The sequence below is a fragment of the Canis lupus genome, chromosome 11 (assembly GCF_003254725.2).
Source record: "Canis lupus dingo isolate Sandy chromosome 11, ASM325472v2, whole genome shotgun sequence".
In the NCBI taxonomy this organism is placed as follows: Eukaryota; Metazoa; Chordata; class Mammalia; order Carnivora; family Canidae; genus Canis; species Canis lupus.
In genome coordinates, this window is record NC_064253.1 from 22,924,639 (window position 1) to 22,950,840 (window position 26,202).

The window sequence follows — 26,202 nt, forward strand, 5'->3', positions numbered from 1 at the left end:
GTGAGCCTGAAGGACTCACGTGCCCCTCCCCCTCAGCTGCCATAGCTCCAGGTGGCTCAGCAAAGTGAGGTTCAGCATACCCTGTGTCTTGGGGCTGTGCCCTCTCTCTCACCGCAGCTCCTTCCAGGCTCAGAGAAGGAAGCAGGTCAGCAGCCTCATGGCAGGAAAGCACTCCAGAGGGCAGTTGGAGGGGAGATGTGTTCTGAACTGATGTGGTGGGAGGGACTGCACCTTCAGGTCTGCAGGGTTTCCTCAATCTTCCTGATGGGCTTCAGCCCTCCCCAGGATCCCTGAATCAGAAGGATCGGAATAAGATGTCCAAGGCCTATATCCCATTACCTACTCCTCTGGAGTAGCTAATCCCCCACTTAGTGTATGCCAACCAAATTGTCAAGGAGTGATTTTCCTCAGTCCTCTGGGAAGTACAGCTGCTTGGCTGATTTGCCTCTCTGAAACCAGAATCTGATCCTCCCAATTGTCTGGGAGTCTCATGTGAATAGACACAGAGAGGAGGATAGGGGTTTTGATTTGTGTCTTCATTGAACAGATGGGTCTCCAGAGTACTGTGTGCCTGCTTCCCACTGAACAGTCCGTGGACACAGGCTCCAATTTTTATTTAGCACAGAAAGCAGGCCAGGGTGGAACAGGAGGAAATGGGAGATTGTCCAGGAAGATCCTATAGGGTGCTCTTTAGGGTTAAAGAGGCACCATTACTTCCAAAGGGCCCACACTTGCTTAGGAGTAGGTTTCTCAAGGGGTAAACTGACTAAACATTTCTCAGATAACCACATAATTCCCTACCCTACGTGCTCTCTTGCCAAGCCCTGTAAGTAGAGCAATCACAATTTATCAGTCACACCAGTCTCTCTTTTAAGAGAGAGAAAGGAAACACTCTTCATAATTACACTGGGACGGCCATTATACACTGGGCTTGTCCCAGGAAAACTGGGATATATGGTCACCCTACCTGGAAGTGTCCAAAGATTTAACACTGCCCAAGACCATCTATAAAATGGGACTATTAACAGAATTTGTTGAGAAAGCAGTCAATAAATATTATGATGGTGTTTACAGTTTTTAAATTTATTTATGATAGTCATACAGAGAGAGAGAGAGGCAGAGACATAGGCAGAGGGAGAAGCAGGCTCCATGCACCGGGAGCCTGACGTGGGATTCGATCCCAGGTCTCCAGGATCGCGCCCTGGGCCAAAGGCAGGCGCCAAACCGCTGCACCACCCAGGGATCCCTACAGTTTTTATTAAACTTTGTTGCCCCTCAAAGTGTGGGGAATCAGAAGGGTTGATATCTTAGCAGCTATCAAGGAATTGATTGTTATTCTTTCTCTCATCAGTCTCTCGGTTTATAATTTTTTTTGACTGTACTAATGGAAGTACTTAACTCCAATCTGTCTTTGCAGACCATTATTTCAAGAGGACAAAAGCCTTTGTAATTTAGAAATGATTCTTGTTTGAGGGCTGCCTTTAACAAAACAATGGGCTGAAAGAAAGAGCCTGTTGCTTCACCTTCCCTTTTGCTCTGGGGAATAACTTTGAATATGAGATGAGAGTCTCATTTGCATCCAATTAGACATGCCTACTACTCATCCCACAATGTCAGCTCTCATTATGAAGTGGGGCTGATTTTTTCAAATCCAGCTTTGAATTAATTTTTTAAAACCCAAAATGGTTTCACCTTGTTTCTAGCTTAAGACGTTGTGTTGAATTGGATGCTGCCACAGTCCTCTTGCTTCTTCAAGATGTTTGGTGGTTGTGGGAGAAGTCTCTGGCTGCTGCTTCTCAAGCAGAATTTGTGTGTACCACACGTGGGTGCGAGTAGCGATTGCACAGTTGTTGGGCTCGCTTCGGTGGGTCAGCGGGGGAAGCCCCGAAGGAACACTTGGGGGTTGCAGTCTTCTGCCTCCAAAAGACAAATGAGGTACACTCAAGACAACCCTGGCCAAGGCTGGCTCTCTGTGTGGCCCGTGTTAACTGGATGATTAATCTCTATTCAGTGAACAGGAGTTAAGCCCCTGGTGAGGGCACAGCAGAGTCTCCTGTGGGCCAGGGTCAACAGCAACTGTGAAACAGCATCTCTGCCACACACAGCTGAGTTTGAATCCTGTGTCTGCCGCCTAGTAGCTTCGTGAATGTGGGCAGTGTATTCACCTCACTGAGCCCCGGTTTTCTTATCCATAAAGTGCAGCTGACGACAGAACCCCCTGCTATGGTTGTTAGCAGGATTCAGTGGGATAAGGTGCGTTAGGTCGTCAGCATGGGGTCTGGCTCACAGGCCACTCTGACTGGACCAGTTCACTGCTGTCACTGTTCTCACGCAGCCTCAGGCAACTTGGGGAGAGCCCTGGGCTGGGCGCACTCACTCTTTGCTGCCCTCTGGTGGCACATGTCAGAGTGGTCTGGCTGGGAGGAGGCTGGGAGAGGTTACCTTAAAAGTAAGAAAATTTGGGTTTTATTGCTTTCTCGATGACCCCTGAGAATATCTATTCAACTTTTCAAAAAGAGGAGGAGAGGAAAGTACCCTGAGGTTCCTAAAAACAGGATGATGTCTTCCTTTATAGAAAGTTGCTCAGGAAAGCTGTGGTCAGCTTCCTTGCCCATGAGGTTGGGGAGGCTAGCCCCAGCCAGATGGCAGGCAAAGATAAAGGAGAGGAAGAGACATGCATGAAACGGGGGGTAGAGGTTGGAGCTATGGCTGGTTTCCCTGGACGTTTGTTCATCTAGGGCGTGGCTGGTCTTCCGGATGCCCCTCTGAATTCCCTGAGCCTTCCCCACTTTTCCAGCAGTGGTGCTCCCTGTCTTTGCAGGTCTGTCTCATTGCCAGTGGACGCAGGAACCACAGGCCACGTGAGAGCAAGGATGGTATCAGCACTTCCTATTGTTGCCTGACAACAACTTGCCATTTGCCATGAGTCCTCTCCAAGCTGAGAAAGGTCTTGGTCAGGGGTTGCTTCCTCCGAGCCTAGGTGAGGTACCTCTTTGGAGTGGCCCTGGAGCCTGCAGCACAGCTCCCTAGCATCGTGTGCTTAGACCGGTGGCCAATTACTGCTGAGTCTGTATCTCCCTCGTAGACTGGGAGTTTCTGGAGACATCATTCCTAGCAATTGGCACAGTATGCTACGCATAGCGAAAGCTTCCTGATAAGACAGTGGCTGGGCAGATGAACAGTGGACTCTGCCCTTGAGGACAAGACAGTACTACACCAAGCCTTTGTTCCCCATGGTGCTCCATGCTTGGCACAGGCCTCTGTACGTAGTGATGGCTCAGTAAGTGGGTGCAGAGAGTGTGTTCTCAGGTGCTTCTTGGCACTAAGGTTAATTCACAGTGTTTGAGTACCTCACAACTACTGTCATAGGTTTTGGCAGATTTTTACAAACAAGTGTAAGAGATTGTCCCTGGCTTCTAAGAGCATAATCTTGTTAGATGTCTTAGTTAAAATAAAACTATTACATTGTAGTACCAGTTAAATAACTCAAGGCTGAGATGTGCTGTCCGGGTGGGTGTTAGAGTTGCTACCCGAGGTAGAGGGCTGGCTTCATAGTCTTGAGGCATGTGAGTTGCACAGACCCCTGTACTGAGGTTTGATGCTTTGCTCTTGCCATTTTGACATGGTTAGTTTTTGAATGAGGGCCCTGCATCTTTATTTTGCCCCAGGCCTTGTAGTTATGTAGCTGGTCCTGGGCCAAGATCCAAGCTGACCGGGCTCAGTGATAGAGGGTTTGGCTGGGCAGAGAAGATGAGCAGCAGAGCTAGGCCAGAGCTCTTCTAGGACATGGCCATCCGGGCATCAAGCCTGCATCAAGCCTGGTGCAGTGCTGTGGTGCTCTCAGGACGTGCCTTTTGGAATAGTGGGGCAGGGAGGGGTCAGAGGTGTGGCATTTGCATCCTAAAGCATACCCATCTGTGAGGAAGTGGTGACTCTGAAGATGAAGCCTACGTGGGGGCTTGGGCTGCCTGTGTGCCCCTGCATGCCTCCCCAGACAGGCCTGGGACAGCCACTTGGAAAGATGGCCTGGCCTTGCTTTGCTGCAGTAGAATTACTGTCCCTTCTGGATTGTGGCGGATATACCCCTCATCCGGCTGCTGGGAAGCCCCGAGGAGAAAAATGACGAGCAGCAGCTCTGTAAGTGGGAAAGAGGGTATCTTCCCTGTAGCTGAGCATGGTTTCTGGCGCCAGAGGGTCCTCGTTTGGTGTTTAGTGAATTGTTGGGGCTAAGAGCCTATCCTTAGTGGTCCACCTAATACTTGCCTATTGGAGGACAGGGCCTAAGTCATACAGGAAGCATAGCCCAGTCTTCGTTCTCCAGGGATACACAGTCTCTGTAGGAGATGAAACATTTACACACACTCTCTCCTCCTTCTGCTCCCTGACAGACGGGGTCGAGAAGTCCACTTCTCCCCCTACTGACTGTGTCTCCTAAATGAATTTCTTAACTTGTCTGGGCACCTGCAGTACAGCATGGTTGGTAGGGTGGAGGTTGAGCATGCAGGGCAAGTGCCCAGGTCAGTGCCTGGCACACTGTAAGGGGGCGTTGTTACTGTTCCTAAGAATCCCTTCTGTGCCTTGGGAGGTCAGAGAACCCTGGGGGGACACATGGGCAAGCAGGGCTGGAGAGGAGGTGCTGGTCCTGGAACCACAGATGAGAATGAGAGAGCAAGGGGAGGACATGTGTGTGGTGAGCTTAGAATGAGCAGAAGGTGAAGGCTGAAACTCAGGGAGCAACACAGAGAACCCAGTGCCCCATGGCCCCATGCTCTCATGCCTTAGAGTTGTCAGGCTGGAGGTGTGTGTATGGGGGTCCTTCAGCCGACCTCCTTACAGTGACCCTCCCTTGTGAGGTCCCATGGTGTGCTGATCTGGGGCCAGGTAGGGTTCAGGGCTCCCAGGGAGAGAGGCCTGGCCTCTGGTCTCCCCCGCCTTGGTATGTGCCCTCCTACTGGGGCCCTCCTGCTCTGTTCTGTTGTTTAGTGTCTGGGCTTCCATATCCAGTCTTCCTTCTTTCTCCATAATGAAGGGAAAGGTGGGACCAAGCCCCGGCATTCACAGTGGCCCTGGCCCACTCTGTCCTGCTCCTCTCAGCAGAAAGGCTGGCAGGCTCTGCTACTGGAGCAGTGTGATGAGTGACCTTGGGCAACTTTCTTAACCTCTCTGGTCCTCAGTTTCCTCAGGAATAAATTTGGTATAACTTGGCATTGCTAGGAGAGGAGGCCATGATGTAAAGGGTCTATTGCAGCATTCTGCTGAGGACATCCTAGGGCAGGGTACTTGCTATGTGTCCCTGTAAGTGTTGGCAGAGGCAACAGAGGTAAGTGCATGTCAGGAAACCATCCTCAGAAGTGAAGTGCATGTGGGCACCTGACTTCTCATCCCTGGTGTAGTGCATAAGAAGTGTGGACAGGTGGAGGCTGTCCCTTTAGTCAGTCCTGTGGAGTGTGGGGGACACAGGTGGGCACATAGAGGCCTATTTTAAGGCCTGGCTGACTTGAATACAGTGGACTGTGGGGCTGTGGGTGGTTTGCGCAAAGTACGGAGTGGCCTGGTCTTGTGAATACTAAGGGTACTGACATTTACCAAGTGTTCATCATGCCCTATTATCCTGAGTGCCTTATGTGTATTGCCTCCTGCAGTCCCCAGAAGTGCATGAGGTATGTGTTCATCACCCTCATCTTGCAGAAGCTGAAAGAGAGCCTCAGTATTTCTGTGACTGTAACTCCCTGACAGCCTGGCTCCAGAGCCCCTCAGCCCCACAGCGGGTACTTTCCACCTCTCCCTGAACCCCACTGGTATCATGGCTGCCCTGGACTGTATAGATCTTGCCTGGTCCCCCATCTACTATCTTCCCTAAATGGGGACCCTAGTGTGACCCTTTAGTTCCAGATGTATGGACCTGGTTATTCTGATGAACCAGCCCTGAGACTTTAAGACCTTGCATTCTGGCTGTAGGACTGTAATGGCATTCCACAAAGGTGACGATATTAACAGGTATTTGGGAAACACCAGTTTTCCTTCCTTTCCACTGCATTGGTCCCTGTTTATTTACAATGCGGTAAACATTTGATTGTTATTCTGGCCTCACTGAATAGAAAAAAGTCAGTAGTCTAGAATTTGGTACATTTCAAATATATTTTATTACTTTTCTTTTTGTCTTAGAAAGAATATGAAACCTGCATGCAACGCTAATGGTTTCTGACATGTGCGTAGCATATGACACAGCAGTACAACGAGGCATATACTGAAGGGGCAGTGTGTGGAGGGGGCTTTCTTCAGAGTATATTTACAAAGGAAAGGGCATGTGGTCATCTCAGCTTTCAAAGAGGACTGCGCTATTTAACATTGAATTACACGGGGGAATCGCAGATAGAATGCTTCTTCTGTACTGCCTATTCTGTTGCAAGGAGAGAAAGAGACATGCTTTGAAGGTTCTCCATCATCAATAGAAGGTGTGTCTGTAGCTGTGGGATTGTGCATGTATCGGTTTTCTTGTATTTCTTGTATTAGGTTTTCTTGTAAGGTTTTGCTAACAGTGTTGGGAACTTCACGTGCTTCCAGAGCATTAAATACTGAAGCAGTGAACCTTTCACAAGAAGAAGACCCAACCCCTTCCTTAAGGACCTTATGCTTTGCCATCCCAGAATCTTGGAAATGTTTCCTAGAGTATGCAAAAATAAACCAGGAGATGGGGGTGGGAATGAAGCACATTTCTCTGGCAGCCAACCTCAGGTTCCTCAAAGAACAGATGCCGAGAGATTGGCTTCTGCTTGCCCCATGACAGGGGCCACTGTGGAGTCCCCCTGAGGCTGTGACCAACCATGAGCCCAGGAGAGCCCGTGGCAGCTGTGCTGAGGCGCCAGGACCTCTGAGCGGAAGCTTCCTGCATTAGCAACGGAGCAATGCTGCTATGAAATGTTTCAACCAAGCTCTGTGTTCCTCCCAGGCGCTTATAAAGCTCAGATGTAGTGATGTCTGGACAAATACAAAAAAAGCATTTTTTTTTTTTTACAAAGGAAAGGCATGAGTTTCCCCCTTTTCGGTAAAAAGCAGTGTGTGATAAAGTCTGGAGCACAAGAGAGAAGGGTCTCACATCTGGAAGCCTTCCTTCCACACACAGCTATAAAATGTAAAAACTGACCCTTGGTAAAAAGTGCTTTGTAACAATATATAATTTGTGTCTTATGCCTGTGAGAAAGAAAAGGTTTGTTTTTTTATCTGCAGAGTCCTTTGCTTGTCTCCCAGCTGGTGTGAAGTTTTCCCATGTGGGATATTTCACCCTACTCTTCGTAGACCCTAGGAAGAGAAAATACCCGTGTAAGTGGCTCAGGATATGATGCAGGTGATCCACAGGACAGTGGCTAAACTGCTTCATCCTTGTCTTTAGGAGTGCCCCTTCCAGGAACGCCAGAGCTTGGGAGAAGCAGGGGTGGGAGTGGGGAACATCTCAGAGGAGGTCATCGCATGGACCACAAAGCTTACCCAAATCTGGCTTTGTACATTCTCAACAGCTTCCACCTCTGCAACCCTCAAAGCCCTATGGAGCAGACCCTCTCTATATGTGAGAAAACTGAGGCACAAGGGACTTCAGATTTGCCCAATGAACACTGAATGTCAGTGGTGGTAATGAGGTCTGTCTCTAGCACAAGCAGGGATGCAACAGGGGAGGATAGGCACTCCCTCCTTCAATTTAGGATGGTATCTTTCTGTCTATTTTGCCCAGAGAATGCATGTCCTCCAGAAAAATGCTAGTTCTAGAAGCTCCTGACCAAAGATGAAGGATGGTAGTAGTTAGGCTGGCCTGGGGCTATCTCGTAGGCCTGTGGCTCAAGGTCACCTCCTCTAGTGGTTGTGGGGCCTGTGTGCATTCCCAAGCTGACCTTTCCCCCTCATCTTCCAGGCTGTCTCTCTTTAGTTAACTTAAATCCCTTCTCTTCTGCCCCCTGGCTGTTCCAAGGCCATGCTTCATGCTCAGACAGCCAACTGATTCCTCTGCCTCATTCCTGATTTGAGTAAGACCACCTAATTGTGCTCTGATGCTGCTGCTGCTTCCCATGGCAGCTGGAAGCTCACAGCTCTGAGATATGGAGCTGCTAGTCTGGCTTCAAGGCCTGGGCTGCCTGGCTGGCTTCTCCTCTCTCTACGCTATGTTTATGATTCTCTTGCTGTCTCTACAAAGAGGATTTCCAGATAGTTCATTTCTTTCCATTGTACATTCATGGAGACATTTTCAACCTCTTATAGGGGGCATGGAGGGGGAGGGCAAGGGATTGCCCCCTTCCTCTCCCAGGATGGCTCAGCTTCCCTGGAAAGAAGACAAGCTCATTTTAAAATGAAGTGATGGGAGGCCTGGTAACAGAGATGCTCTCATCATTGGAATTTGTAGAAATAAAAAGAGGAGAGTTCATTGTCCCAGGCCTGCCTCCACTTTATCAGAGCTATGGCCCAGGTGGAGAGCTGGGGGACAAAGTATGCAAAATGCCGGAGTGCCAGCAGTCTGGTGGAGATGTTCTCAACCGCTTCCATGGACTGGCCCTGAAGTTAGCCTCATTCCACTTTGATGACGCAGGGCCTGGAGACTGACAGTGGATAGGGCAGGTCCTGCTTTTGTCACATGAGCCACCTGTGCTGACCAGAAAGAGGGCTTCATTCCCATCAGATTTATAGAAAATAATCTCTCGCTCTCAACAGTTTCTATTTCAAGCAGCTGCAGACGAGGCAGTTTTGGAGGCAGGACAAAAGGCGCAGGTACTGGGGTTGGACCCGAGTGTCAGCTGTGGGAGAGCTGGTCATGGGCTGAGCTTAGAGTGGAAGAGCTGCATGGGACCATGGGAGGGTGGTTCAGGCACCTGCTCTGTACAGGGTGAAGGTGACCCTGGGAGGCCTGGCTTCCTGCCCTGTGCTCCCTGGGAAGTCACTTCCCACCTCCACTTAGCCTTGGTTCCCCCCTCTGCAGGATGAGGTGCTGGCACCAGCACCTGAGGAAGTCCCCTCTGCGTGTGTACGTGCACGCAATTCCCCAGACATGCTATGTAGGTACAGGTGTAGACAGGCCCTGAGTGTATGAGGAGTAGCTGTGTTCTGGGACAGGTTCACCTGCATGCCATATGAGGAAACCAGAAACTCACCAGACACAGGACCCCAGGAGATTAGAAATGGAAAGTCACCTTCTTATTATGGGGACACAGAACCCAGAGAAGACAGGGATCTGGTTCACAGCTCTGGTCATCTCATCACTACTGCCCTCCCAGATTAAGCATGGCTCTGATTTTATTTATTTATTTATTTATTTATTTATTTATTTATTTAGTATGTATGTATGTATGTATGTATGTATGTATGTATGTATTTTTATGGCTCTGATTTTAAAGGGTCAAGCCCAAGGTCCCTCCCTGCATCTGCATAGGAAGGAGTCTATCAGCTTTGTCATGAGCACCTGGAGGGGAGGGAGTATTGTTGGCAGGGCACTGTTCTCACCATCTTGTGTTGTACCCAGTGTTACAGTTAACTAATACCATTACTTGCCATGTTTTACTTACACAGGAATCACAGAGAGCCATACCAGGTGCTTGCTCATTCATTTGACAGAGGGAAACTGGGGATCTGAGAATTTAAGTTACTTTAAAAAGAAGAGGAATTAAGACTACAACTTAAAAAGTTAACATGGTGCAAACTTTAGTTCACAAAGGGATACATTTTTGATGCTTAGAATTGTCCAAGAGAGCAATAGCCTTTGTGAAATTGTGAATGGGGTTCTGCAAGCCGGGTTAGGTATCTGCTTGCTATGGCTACTGTGGGGGGTGTTCACCTATCAGATAGGGGTTCAATGAGCTAGATGGGAGTCTAGGATCTGGAGCTGTGGGAAGGTGGGAAGGAAGGTGTGAGGAGGTGGGGCATACCTGCGCTTCTCGTTCCAGGCGTTGTACCACTTGATGAACCGCTTGGTGCTCTGCAGCTTGGGGTGTAGGCAGTGCTCCTGACCCCGGTACCTGGACACGCTCTTGGTGGTGATGCTGAAATGAAGCAGCATGACGTGGAGGATTGAGAAACTTGAATGACAGGCTTGGTGTGGCCTGTGGGTGGTCCTGGTCTGTTCCAATCAGGACACGGAAAGACTGTGGCCTCCTCCTTCCTTTCAAGGGAGTGTGTCCATGTGCTCACTGCCTGGCTGGCTCTTTGGAAGTTTCTGGGTGTCCCCTTAATCTCTGATTTCACATTAGGGGCTAACCCTGTATGGAGTTATTGGCTTTCACTTTTCCCCTGGTACCTTAGAGTCTGGGATACTCTCCCTACCCTTGTCCCTACCCCCATGAGGCTACTGTTAACAGGGCTCGTGCCTCATTGGAGAACAAAGCTCAGGGGATTCTTCCAGCTGCTCTGAGAGGTGGAGAGGGCTAATGACAGCAAGGTGCACATGCTGAGACCTCTTTCCTTGGATGCAAGGAGCTCAAGACAGGACAGACATGCTTTGCGCATGTGGTGGTCTCTGACCTTTCAAACCCCAGTTCCACTTTATCTTCTGAAGACTGTCCCATGGTTAGGCATTGTGGATCTTGAAGTTAAGTCTTGCTGGCCTTGAAACCCATTTTTATTCCTGAGCATGAAGTCCCAGTTTGTCTCAGCCTCCAGCAATAAAATAAGGCCTCCCTTCAGGCCTCTTGTCAGCCAGTGTCCCAATCCAGTGGAGGCCTTAGCCATGTGGCAGAGAAGCAGGTGGCATTCACTGTACAGAGTATAAGGCCTGGGTGTGAATCCCAGACCTGTCTGTGGACCTTGGTTAATCTCTCTTAATGATTTTGCCCATTTGTAAAATGGGTCTAATAATAGGACCTACCTCTTAGGGTTATTGGGTGATTAGAGGATTTAATCTATGCAGAATGCTTAGCACCTGGTAGATGCACAGTGAAGAGTGTCACTGTAATGACAATACTGTCATTAGTATTTGTCATGGAAGATGGGGTGGCTGAGGAGAAAGAGAAGCCTTAGTATAAGAGCTACAACCTGGCTGGGGATGCAGGACTGCTGCTCAAAACTGCTAGGCCCCTCTCAGCCAGGGCTGGGTCAAGGCAGCAGGATTTAGGAGGAAGCTTCTGGATGGGGGAGGAAGGGTGGTGTTTTAGAATGAGAGACCACCTAGGGGACCTGAAAAACTGGAAGGTGAGAGGGGGCCCCTCCATGAGAGGTCATAGCACAAGCAAGGGATGATGGTGGACTAGGCGCTGGGGAATGAGCTGAGGGCCAAAGAGGGGTAGCTGGAGGCTAGGATGGGAAGAGCAAGAAGGGAAGGAGAGAGGTCAGCTAGGGCCCTGTAGGTTCCTAAAGATAAAGTGTCACAGGGCACATGAGCCATATTCTAGATGGGAGTAGGGCCTCTATGAACTGAGTCTACCAGTTGACAGGGAAGAAAAAAATCAAATCTTGCCACCAGTATGGAGATAGGAAATTTGGGGGCAACTTGTTCTCTTCCTTCTCTGTGCTCTGAATTTCAAGGCCCCCACCACAGCCTCAGCTTCCTAGAGCAGGAGTAGTTCTGCTAATGCCTATGGACTGGGCTCTGCCTTCAGTGGTCCTCCCTGAGACCAGTTGCTCCCGTGGTCCTGTCCCTTCTTCTCAGTCTCAAGCATGGGCCAGGCAGGCTTCAGGGGGGAGTGTGCTCAAACTCCTTCCTGTGGTACCTGGTTGCTCTGTGGGAATTTACCCCTCTGCTCTCTCTGCCTACACTGCCGGTTTTGCACATGGAATGGAAGGATTTGGTGAAGCCTGATGAAAATCCATTCCTATACAGTTAGATCACTGTATAGGCTGAGGATCCACAGTCCTGAAGGGAGGGACAACACGGGAGGACACTCAACCGGCCCACCACAGTCCTCACATGCTTGTCACAAAACTAGGACTGTGAAAATTGGTTATAGGGTGAAGACATTAGGGTTTCTGTTCCCAGCAATTACTCAGAAATTCTGGGTCCTGCGTCCCCTCTCCTCAGCGGTTCTGGGTGCCGAGGGTTTTGGCAAGAGCTCAGTGGACACAGGATACAAATTGCCCTTTATAAAATTTGGAGTCTTCTGGTGCAAGAACTCCCACTTGCAAAGCAGACTGCCCTCCCCACCCCACCCCACCCCCAGCCTCATCAGAGATTTCTGGGTGACTCAGGGTGAGCTGGAAAACTTGCTTTTGTTCAGCTTTTGTGGCTGAAAACCTGCTTTGGCAAAAAGTGCTGGCCCCTTGTCTAGAGACTCTTAGCTTGAGACAGGAGAGGACGTTTAGACTTTCAGGGATGGGGGACCTGGGTGTGGATGAACGTTTAGGAGATGCTTACTGTGTTTGGACCTCCAGAGGCCCCTGCAAGTTTTCACAGGGCTGCGTAACTCTTGCACCTGCCCACTGCTGTCAGTTTCTTCTCAATTCTGACAAGTTTAGCCAGGAAAAAGTAAGCTTGTTTATTGAGGGTTCTGTCTTTTGAGATGGCTCTGCATCCCATACCCTGCTTCTCTTTCCCTGCAAGGTCTTGGCACCTCGTCTTGGGGTGGTTTTCAGCACTTAGAGGAGTGCAGACTTAATTTGCGGTGCCCCTGCCATCTTCAGCCCCCACGCTGGGAACCAAGGGGTCTTGTAGCTCCTCCCTCAGCTTGTGGGAACTCTGGCCCTCACCAAAAAGGAGTTTCCAGCAGGTCTTCTGGGCTTGAGTTTGCAAGGCAGGGGGGCAAGGACAGGAGGTTAATTTAGGTGCCTGGGCAGGAAGACAGTGGGGTTCAGCTCAAGCCTCATGGCTTTGCAAATTCCCTTAACTTCATCCTGACTCTGTAGCCCCCAGGTGGCAGTGGGGGGTGGGAACTGCCTTTGCATGCACTCTTGTGGAGGCCTTTGGGCCAGCCGGTCCAGCAGACAGAAAGTACTTGCCCAGACTGAGAATAAAGTGTGTCCTGTTGCTGGGGGAGGGGAAGAGGGGCCAATGGTCCATGGCAGATATTTGGTAGCTGCTTTGCCAAGGGCTTCTTTCCTGGCCAAGTGCGTATTGATGGGGAAACAGTGGTGCTGGACTCAAGTGGTTAATTGGGAAGGCAGAGGAGCAAGGAAACTCAGTGTTCTCTCACTCTGCCCCAGTTTTTAAAATATTCCTCGCATCCCCACCAAGCAGGGCTCCAGCTGCATGGCACGTTAACCCCAGCAGAACACTTTGCACAGCACTGCTCGGCTCAAGGACCCACAAACCAGTGGTGGAAGATGGAGGATCAGTCTCAAAATGAAATCTCTAGGAGCCAAAAATGGGCCCTCTGTGGTCCCCTGATCCAAAAAAGGCTCTGAAAGGAGGGTCTGAGGACTTAGACATTTGTTCTAATTCTCTCTCCAATAACAGGAAGGCAGCACGTGTGCCTCCCGGTTTGGGTACAGATTCTAGTTCTGGGTGTGTTTTGAGTGCCTTCGGTTTGGAAGTTCTAAAGTTGGCACAACGGAAGCCATTTACCCCTTGACCACCCCAGAAAGGTGGGCAGTGCAAGCAGCTAGGCTGCCCATTTGAATCTTAGCAAGGGTGAACCCCAAGAAGCTGTTTCCAGAGCACGGGACAGTGACCCTCCTTCCAAACTCTTTCAGACTGTCGCGCCAGCGTCCCAAGGACTCGCTGGGCAATTACAAAGGCTGGTCCAAGGCCTTGCCAGAGGCACAGAGGAATGTTTGTTAGCCCGCCCGATCCAGCCCCATGCTGCGCCCCAGCACCGGGTTAAGAGCAGCGCGCACACGCTCACGGTGAGGAGCCAGAACTCACATAACCATCTTCTCCTCGCAGTGCGGGTACTTTGGCTTCATTTCCAGCTTCTTCACGTCGCTGTAGCGAATCTTGGGCCCCTTTCGGGAGCACTTGCACTTGGATCCTGCGAGAGAGAGCGCAGGGTGCCGTTCAACTGCGGGCGGGGTCTCCTGTCCCCGACCTCACCCAGACCCTCCAGGGTCCCAGGAAGCCCAGCCGTTGGCGCCTGGGTGCCCCGGGACCGGACGGCACGGCACGGCACGGCAACGAGGGACCTCCCGGGCACTCACCGTCCACGCGTGCGGCGCAGAGCGCCAGGAGCAGCAGGAGCAGCGCGGCTGGCAGGAGCCTCATGCTGGCCGGAGGGGCGCGGCGCGGAGCAGGGACTGGGGAGGGCGCCGGCCGCTCGGCTCGGCTCGGCTCGGCTCGGCTCTGTGTGCCCGGAGCGCGCCTCCCGGCTCCGCTCGCTCCCGCTGCGCCGTCGGTGGTGCCGGGGCTGCCGCGCCGCGCTCTGCGCTCCGCTCCGCGCTCTCCGCAGCCTCCCTCCGCCCGCCGGGCCTCTTTTAAATCCGCGCCTGCCCTCGCCGCGGCGAGCTCATTAATATGCAGAACCACTCGGTGACTCACTGAGATTTCTCAACGAGGTGGGGGGAGGAGACCTTCCCCGCCCCGGGACCGTGGTCGCAGCGGCGCTCGGCCGGAGCCACGCGCGCACACGCAAGCTCACACCCGCTGCCCTCTCACTTCCACACACACTTGCACACCCAGACTCCAGCCCGCGCACACCGCTGGTGCCCGGGCTGTACCCGAACACTTGGGAGGCTGCTTAAGGGCACTGCTTCGCGTGGTTCCTTCTGGCCAGACGGGCTTGCTGTCCCGAGCCGCGGAGGGACCCAGGCCCGCGGCCCAGATCTCCTGAGAACAGAAAGGGTTTTGGAGCAGGTGCCAGGTGTGGTTGCCAGCAGGCCTGACTCGGAGGGCGTGAGTTGTCCTTGCTGGGCCAGCGGCCTTGGTGGCCGCAGCACAAGGCCAGGTCTGCAGGGAGGTTGCCGTCTGCTGTATGGCAGCAAAGCTATTGCCTGTGGTCCCCGGGGCTGCCTCAAAAGGTGTGTGAGGGAGATTTGGTCACTCTGAGAGGAAGGCTTCTTAAAGTGGTTTGTGGCTGTGGGAGCTGTCTGCTGAATGGGGAGAACAGCCAGGGGTTCCTCGCTGTCATACCGTTCTCTAAAGCCTCTGCCCAGTAGGGAAAGGTGGCAATGGTAACCATCTGGACAAAGTCCGTATTCCACACATATGCCAAGCTCTGTGGTATAGTGGTGTGGGCCAAGGCATGGCAATAGAAATTCCTGCTCCATTACTACTCTGAGCCTTCATTTTGTTTTCTGTAAGGCAGGAGTGTCACAGTGCCCGCCCGTCATAGGGCGGCTGTGAGAACTATATGTAAGATCAGACATGTAAAGTGTTCAGCAGGCTGCCTGACCCATAATTGGTGCCCAGGAAATATTACTCATTGGTATCGTTATAGTATGTATTTTGATATATATTATTTTGATTTTTATAAATCGTCTTCCAAGTTGGTGTTTATTTATTTATTTATTTATTATTTATGATAGTCACACAGAGAAAGAGAGAGAGAGAGAGAGAGAGAGGCGGAGACACAGGCAGAGGGAGAATCAGGCTCCATGGACCGGGAGCCCGACGTGGGATTCGATCCCGGGTCTCCAGGATCGCGCCCTGGGCCAAAGGCAGGCGCTAAACCACTGCACCACCCAGGGATCCCCCAAGTTGGTGTTTTAATTCTTTATTTGATGATCGTGGAAACAGACTCAGAAGAAATAACTTGCTTGAGATCATGTGGCCAGGAAGCCGGTGGTTAGGCCAGGAGGGGCCCTGGTGTCTATGGGTGCAGAACTGGGGCTCCAGTCTCTGGGCTGTCCTGCCTCCCTCAGGCACTTGGTGAGGTGCTTCCTTCTTAGACCCAGCGACAGGGGATGGTGTGTCTCGGGCTCCAAGGGTCCCTGGGCTTGGCTCCCAGGCCAGAGCTGAAGCCAGGGCAGAAGCTGCCAGGTTATTCTAGCTAGCAAAGCTCTGTGCTGTCAGCCTGATAACTCTCTGGGGGTACAGATACCCAGAGAGGGTCCTGGGTGGATGGGGAGGGCAGGCTGCTAGGGGCAGAGTAGGAAAATGTGTATTGTCTCTTCCTAGTTTGAGACCTTGGCTGCCTTGAGAGGATGCTTGGCCACGAAGAGCCTGTAGAACTTGATCTGGCTTCAGGCCATTTCCTGAGTCCTATGCATGTAGTCGTATCAATATGTAAACTAATGTCAACAGCTGGACATTTGGGTTTATGCAGATGAGTGCAATGGAGTGATTTTTGACATTAACATTAATTACAAAACTTTTTAATCTTTTGAAGTTTTTTTCTTAGTACAAAACCAAAACATTTGTTACAGAACTATCAGAAAACATAAGCAGAAGAAAACATAAAAAAACACACCTCCATCCACTCAGAGGTCTACACCAAGATGCTAACAGTGTTATCTTTTTAAACCCTTTTGTCTTTGCTTGCATGCATTTGCACAAATGTGACCAGTGTGTGTGTGTCCTGTTTAATAACCCACTTGTTTTACCTATCATTGTATCATCAGCATTCTCCCATGTGACTGGTTTTGCTTCTCCAGTCTCTCTTTTAATAGTGTTATATGAGGGGTGCCTGGGTGACTCAGTTGGTTAAGCATCTGCCTTCAGCTTAGGTCATGATCCTGGGATCCTGGGATCGAGCCCCGTGTTGAGCTCTCTGCTTTGTGGGAGCCTGCTTCTCCTTCTGCCCCTCTTCTCCTGCTTGTGTGCTCTCTCTCTCTGTCAAATAAACAAATAAAATATTTTTTTAAAAATAGCATCATATGAGGTCATAGAGCATTGTGCCTGAGAGCTTGGTGTCTCTATGTCAGACTGCCTGGACGTGAATCCTACTACTAGCTGTGTGATCTGGGGCAAATGACTTAACTTTTTTTTAAATAATTTTTTTTTTTTTTATTTGTGATAGTCACAGAGAGAGAGAGAGAGAATGAGGCAGAGACACAGGCAGAGGGAGAAGCAGGCTCCATGCACCGGGAGCCCGACGTGGGATTCGATCCCGGGTCTCCAGGATCACGCCCTGGGCCAATGGCAGGCGCCAAACCGCTGCGCCACCCAGGGATCCCCGACTTAACTGTTTTTGATACTGATTTTCTAATCTGTGAGATGGCAATAATAATGATAGCTACAGCTTAGGGTGAATTAAATGAGGTGGTACCTTTAAAGCTTTTAATATGGTCCTGTCACAGAGTAAGTGCTCAATAAGTTCTGTGTATTGTTCATATTTTGGATGCAGCATATTTCATTGTACAGATGTGACATAATTACTTTTAAGTAATTACTCTCTGCTAGACATGTCAATTGTTTTCCACCATATTATCTCAGAAGCAATGCTGCGAGGCAGATATTCTTGTAACTTAATTTTGGGGTAGCCCTTTAAAAATTGATCATGTCTCAGAATCACTGGGCCATGGGTCATGCCTATTTTAAGGCTTTTAATACAAGTTGCTCTTCAAAAACTAAAATGCATTTTATTCTGCAAAAAATTTCTTACCTTACAAAGCTTTCTCAGAGCATATGGAATAGATTTTTTTTTTTAATTAACAGTGCTTATTAGTTAAGTGGGATCTAAGAGCATCAGGGATCACAGGCACTGAGCTTTTGTAGGAAAAAGTGGTTGGCCCTAAAAATATGGGCCAATTTCCCAACTTCCAGGGCCAGACCAGAAGTCATACAGTCCAAAGTATCATCCCTAGTTGTATTCTTTAGTCTATGTATGCTCATCTTTGAAACCGAAATATAGCAATGTGTGTTTTTTTTTTAAAGATTTATTTATTTGAGAGAACAAGAGAGCATACACACGATGCATGCTGTGGGGAAGGGGAGAGGGAGAGTCTTAAGCAGACTCTGCACTGAGTATGGGGCCCAATGCAGGGCTGGATCTCAAGACCCTGAGATCATGTTGTGAGCTAAAACCAAGAGTCAGATGCTTAGCCAAATGTGCCAGTGGGACGCTTGGGTGGTTTAGTGGTTGAGCGTCTGCCTTCAACTCAGGGCGTGATCCCAGAGACCGGAGATGGAGTCCCACATCAGGCTCCCTGCATGAAGCCTGCTTCTCTCTCTGCTTGTGTCTCTGCTTCTCTCTCTCTGTGTCTCTCATGAATAAATAAATAAAATCTTAAAAACAAAAAAACAAATGTGTCACCCAGGTGCCCCCAAATACAACCGTGTGTTTTTGTAAGCAGAGCTCACTCCTATTTGTGTGAGCTCTTCCAGGGTCACTGGTATAGAAGAGGATGAGGGCTTCCTGCTGCCAGCCTGTCTGTGGATGATGCTGCTCAACTGGGAGAGAGAGGATGTCTTGACCTTTGACTTGCCTTTAGGGTGTAGATTCTCTACTGAGCTCATGTTGGTGGGGAGGGGTCTTTGGGCAGGTGGATGAGGCAGGGTGAGGTGGATATAAGTAAGGGAGTTTTGTGCACAGCGGCACTGCCTAATTGAAGGGGATCCCTGGGGTGCAGTGAAAGACCAAACACATGATCCTGCTCTCTGGAGCACAGTCTCTCTCTCTCTCTCTCTCTCTCACTCTGTATGTGTGTGTGTGTGTGTGTGTGTGTGTGTGTGTAGGTACCTAAAGGTATTTATGGTCATGCTGGCTTCTGTGGAAGGGGTACAAGCAAGTTGTGGGGGGTACAAAGATGGAAGGAAATAGAAGCAGAAAATCGCTCCTTGAGGGAGTGGAAAAATTGGCAGAGATGCTACAAATTTGCATATTCATTCTGTTTACAGTGATTGAGCACCCATTGTGTGCCAGACTCTGTGCAAGGTGCTGGGGATATAAGGTGAACAGAGGAGGGGTGTACCTGTTCCCAAGGAGTCTAGTGGGGGAAGACAGACATTACTCAGACAACCAGAGATGCACATCAAATTACTACAGAGCTAGATGTATTGAAGGGAAGCTGATGCTGTGGGGCTCACCAGGGGATCCGACCAGGTAGGGAGGTGGGGGTGGCTTCCCACAAGGAAATGCCCACTGGATTGCAGTGTGAAGGATGAGAAGGAGTTAACCAGGTGACAGTGAGAGGAGAGCACTCCTACCCCCTTATAGTCTTTGCTCTTCACATGGTGATCTCCTGGGGGTAAACCCCTGCTCAGTGCCTACTGGCTTCTGATCTCACCCAGAGGCAAAGCCGGTCCCCTGGTGACCAGCATCCACCTCTCTCCCCATGGGCATGCTCCATCAGAGTGCCTTGTCTTCTTCCTCAGATATGCAGAGCCTGACCCTATCTTGGGATCTTTGTCCTTGCTGGCCCCTCTGCCCAAACTGCTGCTGCCCACGTGTTGGCAGGTGGCCCTCTTCTTCCGTGTAGTCAGTCCCATTGTCACCCTCCTCCTCCCTGTGCCTGCAGTCACTCTCTGTGCCCTTAACCTATCCTATTTTACTTTTTACATTGTATGTGCAATGACCTCACACTGTACAATGTGCATGTTTCTTTGGGAGTATATTGTGGGTCATCTTCTGATCTGCTGGTTCTGTGAAGGTAGGGTCTGTGTCTTTCTTGCTCATCCTCAGTGCCAATTGCAGTGATTTACCACATTTTTGATAAATAAAAGTGTGTTTCAGGCAAAAGACCAGGTGTCTTTGATAGAGCAGTGCTGAAACCAGTCTATGTAGACTACAAGATTAGGTGAGAGAGGGAAAGGGCATGCGAGAAAGAGAAGGGAATAGGGGAGGGGAGAGAGGGGGAGAGAGAGAGAGAGAGACAGAGAGAGTGTGTTGGGGGTGGGTGAATGTGGCCACTGGCAAGACCATGTTCCCAGGAAAGCCAGTTCTTCCCAGTGCATTTGTTTCAGAAAAGTGTTTGCTAGGAGGAGGAGGAGAAGGTGAATGAGTAGGAGTGTGGTTTTCAAGGAAACCCTGCAGGTATCTGGCTACCACCTCATAGGTCTGCTGAGCCGGTGGATCTTGACTGGTCAAGGCTGGTTTCCTGCCCAGGGAGCCAAGAAACAGCACTTCCCCATGGTGGAGGTCTGTGTGCCTTTCTCTGTCACCCACAATCTGTGGGACCCTGGGCAGCCAATGGCCTCCTCTTTGCTGGCTTTCCTTCAGCACAGTTCTGCATACTGACCCTCTCCCCAGGACCTTACTCTGGAGGAGAGAAGGATGTAGGCTGAGGTTTCCTCAGGACAACTGTTGGGTTTCATTCTTTATTCTTAGAATGTTTAGGGAGCCTGAGCAATTAAGCCTAGAAGAAGTAGTGCAAGGGGGTAGCCAAACAGTGTCTAATTAGGCTTCAGGCAGCCTTGAGGAGTAGAGTGGCTCTGCCACTCAGGAGGGTAACTGAGGATGCTAGTGTGTTCCCCCAAACATGCAACAGGATGCTTGCAGTAAAGATAACAGACTCACTGTTAGTATTTATCTTGCCACTTATTTATTCAACACCACCTCACTGCAGACAAGCATCTTTACTATATCAAGAACCCAAGCAAAGATATTTTCAAAGGAGGCCCTAACAAACAAATGAGCAAAGGACATCGAAGGGCAATTCAGGGGGAAAACAGAAAGAAAAGCAATTATTAACCAACTCATGAAAGAATGTGCGTCTTCATTAGCAATCAAGGAAACCCACATTAATGCTGTAGTATCATGGCATCTTGGTTTGGATCTTACCTGATGATGAATATTTATTTTAAAGAGTAATATCTGAAGCGGACAATGGGAAAGGGCAGAAACATCACTTAGGTATCACTGGTGGACTTATAAATTGGTACAAGATTTGGGGAAGTTATATTTATAGTATCTATCCAGACTGTTTGAAATAAGCTGCTTCACCCTATTAATACACTTCAGATCTATTTAAACAGTTGATAAGGGAGAAATCCCATGTGCAAATAAGGAGTTAACTAAATGTCCAACAATGGGATGTTGGTTAAGTAAACAGTGAAGGCCCTGAATGAAATATTATACTGGTATGAAGACTCCTGATTACAGAATCTGTGGAATTTCATGGAGGAAATACTTATGCAGTGAGGAGAGACAACACAAGGTCGTGTAAACACCATGATTGCAAGTATGTAAGACAGCAACCGCTATATAAAGCATGGCAAAGTAAGAGATACAAACATCATTCTCTTTGAGTAGCAGGGCTTTGGGCATTTGTAAAAGGTTTTCTCCTTGCTTTCTGGTTTATTAGGATGTTCTTATTATAAAAGGAACTCAAGACCATTCAGTTGAAACAGTGAGGCCTGGGTCACCTTAATCCCACTTTCTTTGTAGGGTGGTAGACACTCCTATCCTGCAGTTGGCACCACAGAAGCAGCACAGAGAGTTCTTGGTGCTGAAGGTGAGCCCTCTGATGAGGATCTAGACCTTGTCATCATAGCTGTCTATACTTTCCGCAGCACAGCTCATGTAGGCCCTACCTGCCTAGCGTTGCTCTGCCTCCTTCTGCTGCCAGTCCTGGTTCACACTCACAGCAGGGTCCTGGCCTCTGTCCCTCACTGGCCTGTACTGCAGGGGTGTCCCCACCTTCTCCAGCCACACTCTCTATTTTTCAGTTCCTTGAAAACTGCCAGCTCAAGTTCCTTTGATGGCTACCTGTTCATCTGAAGGCTTCTCCCCTGCCCCTTGGCCAGGCTGGTTGCTACTTTACCTTCTTACTCTGCAAAGATATCATTTAACAGGGAGGCCTTCTGTGATCATGCACATCTGCCCCTTTCCCTTCCTCTTCCTCTTTCTGTCTCAGTCTGTGTGGTCTATAGACCCATTTTCTCTTTAGTACCACTCATACCTGCAAAGACTCCTTCAAGATCTTCCCCATCAGTCCAGGAGCTTCAGAGGATGTTCTTGTTGACTCCAGTGTCCTGGCAGGAACCCAGGGCCTAGCATACAGCAAGTGCTTAATGAGTGAATGAATGAATGAATGAGTGATGAATGAATTAATATGGATCACAGTTTACCTACCATACAGTCTAGTGAGTTAGAGTCAGACTTCTTGGTTTAGAATCGTTGTCTATCATAGGCTGCCTCTCTGTGCCTCTGCTTCCTCATCTGTAAAAAGAAGATAGTAAAAATAACAGTAGGGCTATGGTGGGGATTAAATAAGCTAATACAGGACAAGCATGCCCACAACGCAATGTCTTATCACATAGCAAGTGCTCCACAGATGTCTGTTCTTGTTGTATTTTACTATTATTTTTAAAATCTCCTCAGCTACCCCCCCCCCCCTTATCTCTGGGTTTGCTTGACTAATTCCTTTTGCTTTGTATTTGTGAAAGACTTATATAACACTTACTTTGTGTCAAGGATTGTTCTGAGTGCTATACAAATATTTATTTATTCAGTCATCATAAACACCTAGGATGGGTGACCCCCATCTGTAAAATGGCACAAGGACAAAGATAAGGTAAGTAACTCGCCCAACATAACTAGCTGGTGGCAGAGCTGATCTTTACCTCCAAGTAGTGTGGCTACAGAACTGTGCTCAGAACAGCCATATGCCAGCCCCCCAGGAGGAAAGAGCAGGGCAACATAGCCTATCTTTTTGCCCAGGTCTCCCCACTGCTTCCCTTGACCGGTGCTGCTGGCATGTGATCTTCAGCTCCTGCCCCTGGAGGGTGTCCCAGAGCTCCCATTCAGTTAGGGTTGCCAGATTTGGCACACACAAATACACGATGCCCAGGCAATGTGTGGGGACACACTTACACTAAAAATTTATTCTTTGTTTGTGTGGAATTTATATGTGGAGTGTAAGAAACAAGACAGAGGAGCCTTAGGGGAAGGGAGGGAAAAATAAAATAAGACAAAATCAGACAGGGGGACAAACCATAAGAGCCTCTTAGCCATAGGAAACAAATGGAGAGTTGCTGGAGGGGAGGGTAGTGGGAGGATGGGTGACAGGCATTAAGGAGGGCAAGGGACGTAACCAGCCACTGAGTGTTCTATGCAAGTGATGAATCACTGACCTCTACCTCTGAAACTAATAATACACTATATGTTAATTAATTGAATTTAAATAAAAAACAAAGTTAAAAAAATAATAAAAGTTAACTGAAGTTCCTGTATTTTAAATGGCCACCCTACATTTAGCATCAGAGGCTGTAATGTGGTTTCTGCCAGCCTCCTTCAAATGGTGGTCTCAGACACAGACATGGGAGCCCCCTCAGATCTGCCTTGTGCAGGGCTGGGGAGGAGAAGGATAGGCACACTTGTGAGCTCTGGGCATTAGGCTCCAGCGGGGGAGGAGGAGGCAGTCTGAAAAGGCAGGCATCAAGCAGGACATTCCTGGTGGAGGCAACAGCTTAAGTAAGTGCTCAGGAAAGGGGGAGGTCTGGGGGGAACTAGTCAGTAGACCACTGTGAAGGTAGGGCAGGGATCTGGTGGGGGTAGGGGGGTGGGGTTGGCCGGGAAGGCTGGATCTGTGAATGAGGGCCATACTGCCCATGGCCTTGGGCTTCACCACCTAAGTGATAAGGACCCCTTGAGGCCCAAAAGTGTTAGGATCCAGTGATCAGGTTTTACTTGTTGGGAAGACCCTTCTGGGTGTTGGTGAAGGAGGAGTGACAAAGAGGGAGTTGGGAGGCAAGAGAAGCATTGGCCAAGGGCAGGGAATAAACACTTTGTCTTCTTATTCCCCAAATTCTTTGTCTTCTCCTGAAAAAATGTAATGGAGAGATGGAAAATGAAAGATGGTTCAGTCCCCTTTGTTAAGGAGAGGTAGGCATTTGCAGTGCTGGTATTTCTTTCTACCAAGCTTTCTATCAAAGAGTCTCTAGCACCCAGAGAAAGGAGCACAGCAGAAGGAGGAAATGATTGGGTTTGGAGTGGGGATGTTTCTAATTTGCTTCTAAATCAGTGTCTCAGCCATGTGTAAGACGACCAGGTCAAAGGCATTGCTCAGAGGATTTACCTGCCAGGTGAACATTAGCCTTAATTAATCTTGTATGAAGAAAACTTTTCAACCAACTGTTTGAGATACATTGTACGTTTCTGTCTTAGCAACTAGTCATTGCTTCTGAACAGGACCAGGTTCCTAACGGTGAATGATTTAGGGCTGTAAAAGAATTGTCATAAACAGCTCCCTGGAGCCAAGAGCACAGCCTAGATTTTAAGCACATAATGGAATCATATCAAAAGCAAGGAGGGGCAGCAGGACCCATAAATCCTTGAAGTGCAGAATCTGTCCATTGTGAAACTTGTGAGGAAGGGAAACCAGATGTGGATGCTGGAGAGGAGCAGGCGGGAGGGGGCAGGCAGGAGAGGGGGTATGCAGGGGGGGCAGACAGGAGCGGAGGGAGGGGTGAGGGGCCGGTGGGAGGGAGGGTGTGCAGGTAGGAGGGCCAGGTGGAGGGAAGGTGGGGGGTAGGTGGGAGGAAGGATGTGCAGATGGGGGCAGGCAGGAGGGAGGGTGAGCTGTTGTGGGGGCGGACAGGAGGGAAGGGGTTAAAAGGAAGCAGGTGAGGGACAGGCAGTAGTGGGGGGCAGGCAGGGAGAGGGGATGGAGGGAGGAGGTGGGCTAGAGGGCGAGGTGGTTCAGGCCACGGAAAGAGGGCAGGCTTGCCCCTGTTGGTGGCTGGGAGGTTCAGCTTCAGAGGGGAGAGGCCTAGACTGAAGAGTTACCTTTCTTGTTGCTGCTTCTTCAGCTGTACTAACAAAAGTATTTATAAGCTTTCCCTGAATTTTTGTCTTTGAAGACAACATTTGAAGTAGTTCTTTAATAGTATATTTGAAATACCACGAAAAGACTAACTTTGTTTATCCTGTGGAGGAAAAGAGTAACACATGTGGAAATCCCCTTGGATTGGGGTGAAAAGTATGTTTGCCTAAGTGGCCCTCCTTGGCTTAAGATGGAAGATTCATTTTATTCTGATGTGCGTAGTCCTTTGAAAACATCAAGGTGAACCCTTGCTGAGCACCGCATCTTTGCCAGGGAGCACAGGCTGCAAAGATGCGGGCAGCTTTGTGATGTGTCTGTGGTAGAGGGGACCAAAGGCCAGCAGTCTGGGAAGATTTCTTTAAATGGGTTCCAGACATGAATTCCGGGATTTCAGAGAGTGGCTACTGGTAGCCCCTCCAGCGAGGGGGCCAGGGGAGGTCTTGTGGAGCAGGTAGGCTTGAAGCGAACCTTGAAGGATGAGAAGTATTCCCTCAGGTAGAAAAGGGGGAGGGAAGGGAGAGCTATAGGTACTGAAGAGCAGAAAGCCTGTGGTGAGTCAGGGAGTCGCTGGTTCCATGAAGAGGTAGATGGGGGCTGTGTGGAAGAATGCATGGGACAGCAGGACTGGCTCTTGGCAGGGTGGATGGTTCCATGGTAAATTTTCTTCTTTTCAGTTGCTCCTGTACTATTTCAGGATAAGAAAGCTGTATTATATTGTTGTGGGGGGAGGTGGTTGCATATATATTTTTTTTTTTAAAAAGAAATGAGTGTTGCAATGGCATCAAACAGACCTAAGCAAATTGAATTTTCCAGTAAGTTGATTACAACTTCTCGACTTTCGCAAAATTACAGTTATACTGTATGATCCATGTATACTTGTCTTTCTTTGGTACACATTATTTTATGACTCCTCTCGTTGCTCCATTTAATCCCTATGTTAAATGGTCTAGGGAGGCTTAAAAGGACCCTGGGGTAAAATACAGACTTTCTGATATATAAACAAATTTCCAGCTTATGGTTTGATTTTGGGTTCTCCAGAAGTTTCTCTAGTTCATACCTGTCGGAGGTTGGAGAGCCCTTTGGGCTGGCTCCCCCATTTCACTCAGCCACATGCTCCTATAGTACCAGAAAAAGTGAGCTCGTGTTACTGTGCCCACGTTCCTGGCAGGCCACTGGGGTGACAAATGCCATACAGCAGGACAGGAATTTATGGTAGAGCTTTGGGATGACCTCTTCCATCTGCCAGGCAATGGGTTTGGTCTGTTAGGGGCCCCAGGTCAATCCTCTAAAAGTCAATATGCTAAAGGACCAAGGTACTGAAATGTTAGTTTATCAAAATTTGGTTTCTGTTCACTACTAGTGACATTTGTTTGTTTTTTTAATTAAGATTTTATTCATTTGAGAGAGAGAGAGTAGAGAAGGAGAGGGAGAGGCAGAGTCCCTGTTGAGCAGAGAGCTTGACGCAAGGCTGGATCCTAGAATCCTGAGATCATGGGCTGAGCTGAAGGCAGACACTTAACCAACTGAACCACCCAGGTCCCCATGGGCATTTGGTTCTTGCCCAAATATGTTTAGTGAGACCTGAGAGGGACTGCATTTTTTTTGGGAGTGCCTGGAGAGGAGGGATTTAAGGGTGTTCTCACCCAGGGCTTGTATGTACCCATTCCATATCCACAAGCAAGACAAAGTGCGTTTAAGGAAAGGCTATCCCTGAGATTCAAG

The 26,202-nt window shown here is 49.2% G+C and overlaps 2 protein-coding genes across 5 annotated transcripts in view; one reads left to right on the plus strand and one right to left on the minus strand.

Annotated features, from left to right (window-relative positions):
* Positions 1–26,202, plus strand: part of LOC112650348 (uncharacterized) — a 165,118-nt gene that overhangs the window by 5,880 nt on the left and 133,036 nt on the right. The window lies entirely within an intron of this gene.
* CXCL14 (C-X-C motif chemokine ligand 14) lies at positions 1,063–14,298 on the minus strand. Of its 2 annotated transcripts, none has more exons than XM_049091806.1 (4): positions 14,038–14,291; positions 13,766–13,871; positions 9,903–10,016; positions 1,063–1,917 (listed from the first exon to the last, which is right to left on the minus strand). In XM_049091806.1, exons 1-4 carry the CDS (start codon positions 14,099–14,101, stop codon positions 1,797–1,799), a joined length of 405 nt encoding a protein of 134 aa, XP_048947763.1. In that variant the 5' UTR covers positions 14,102–14,291; the 3' UTR covers positions 1,063–1,796. The 2 variants fall into 2 exon arrangements, with proteins under 2 accessions (XP_048947763.1, XP_025287834.1); XM_025432049.3 differs by lacking the exon at positions 1,063–1,917 and adding an exon at positions 6,120–7,299 and having other exon boundaries at positions 14,038–14,298.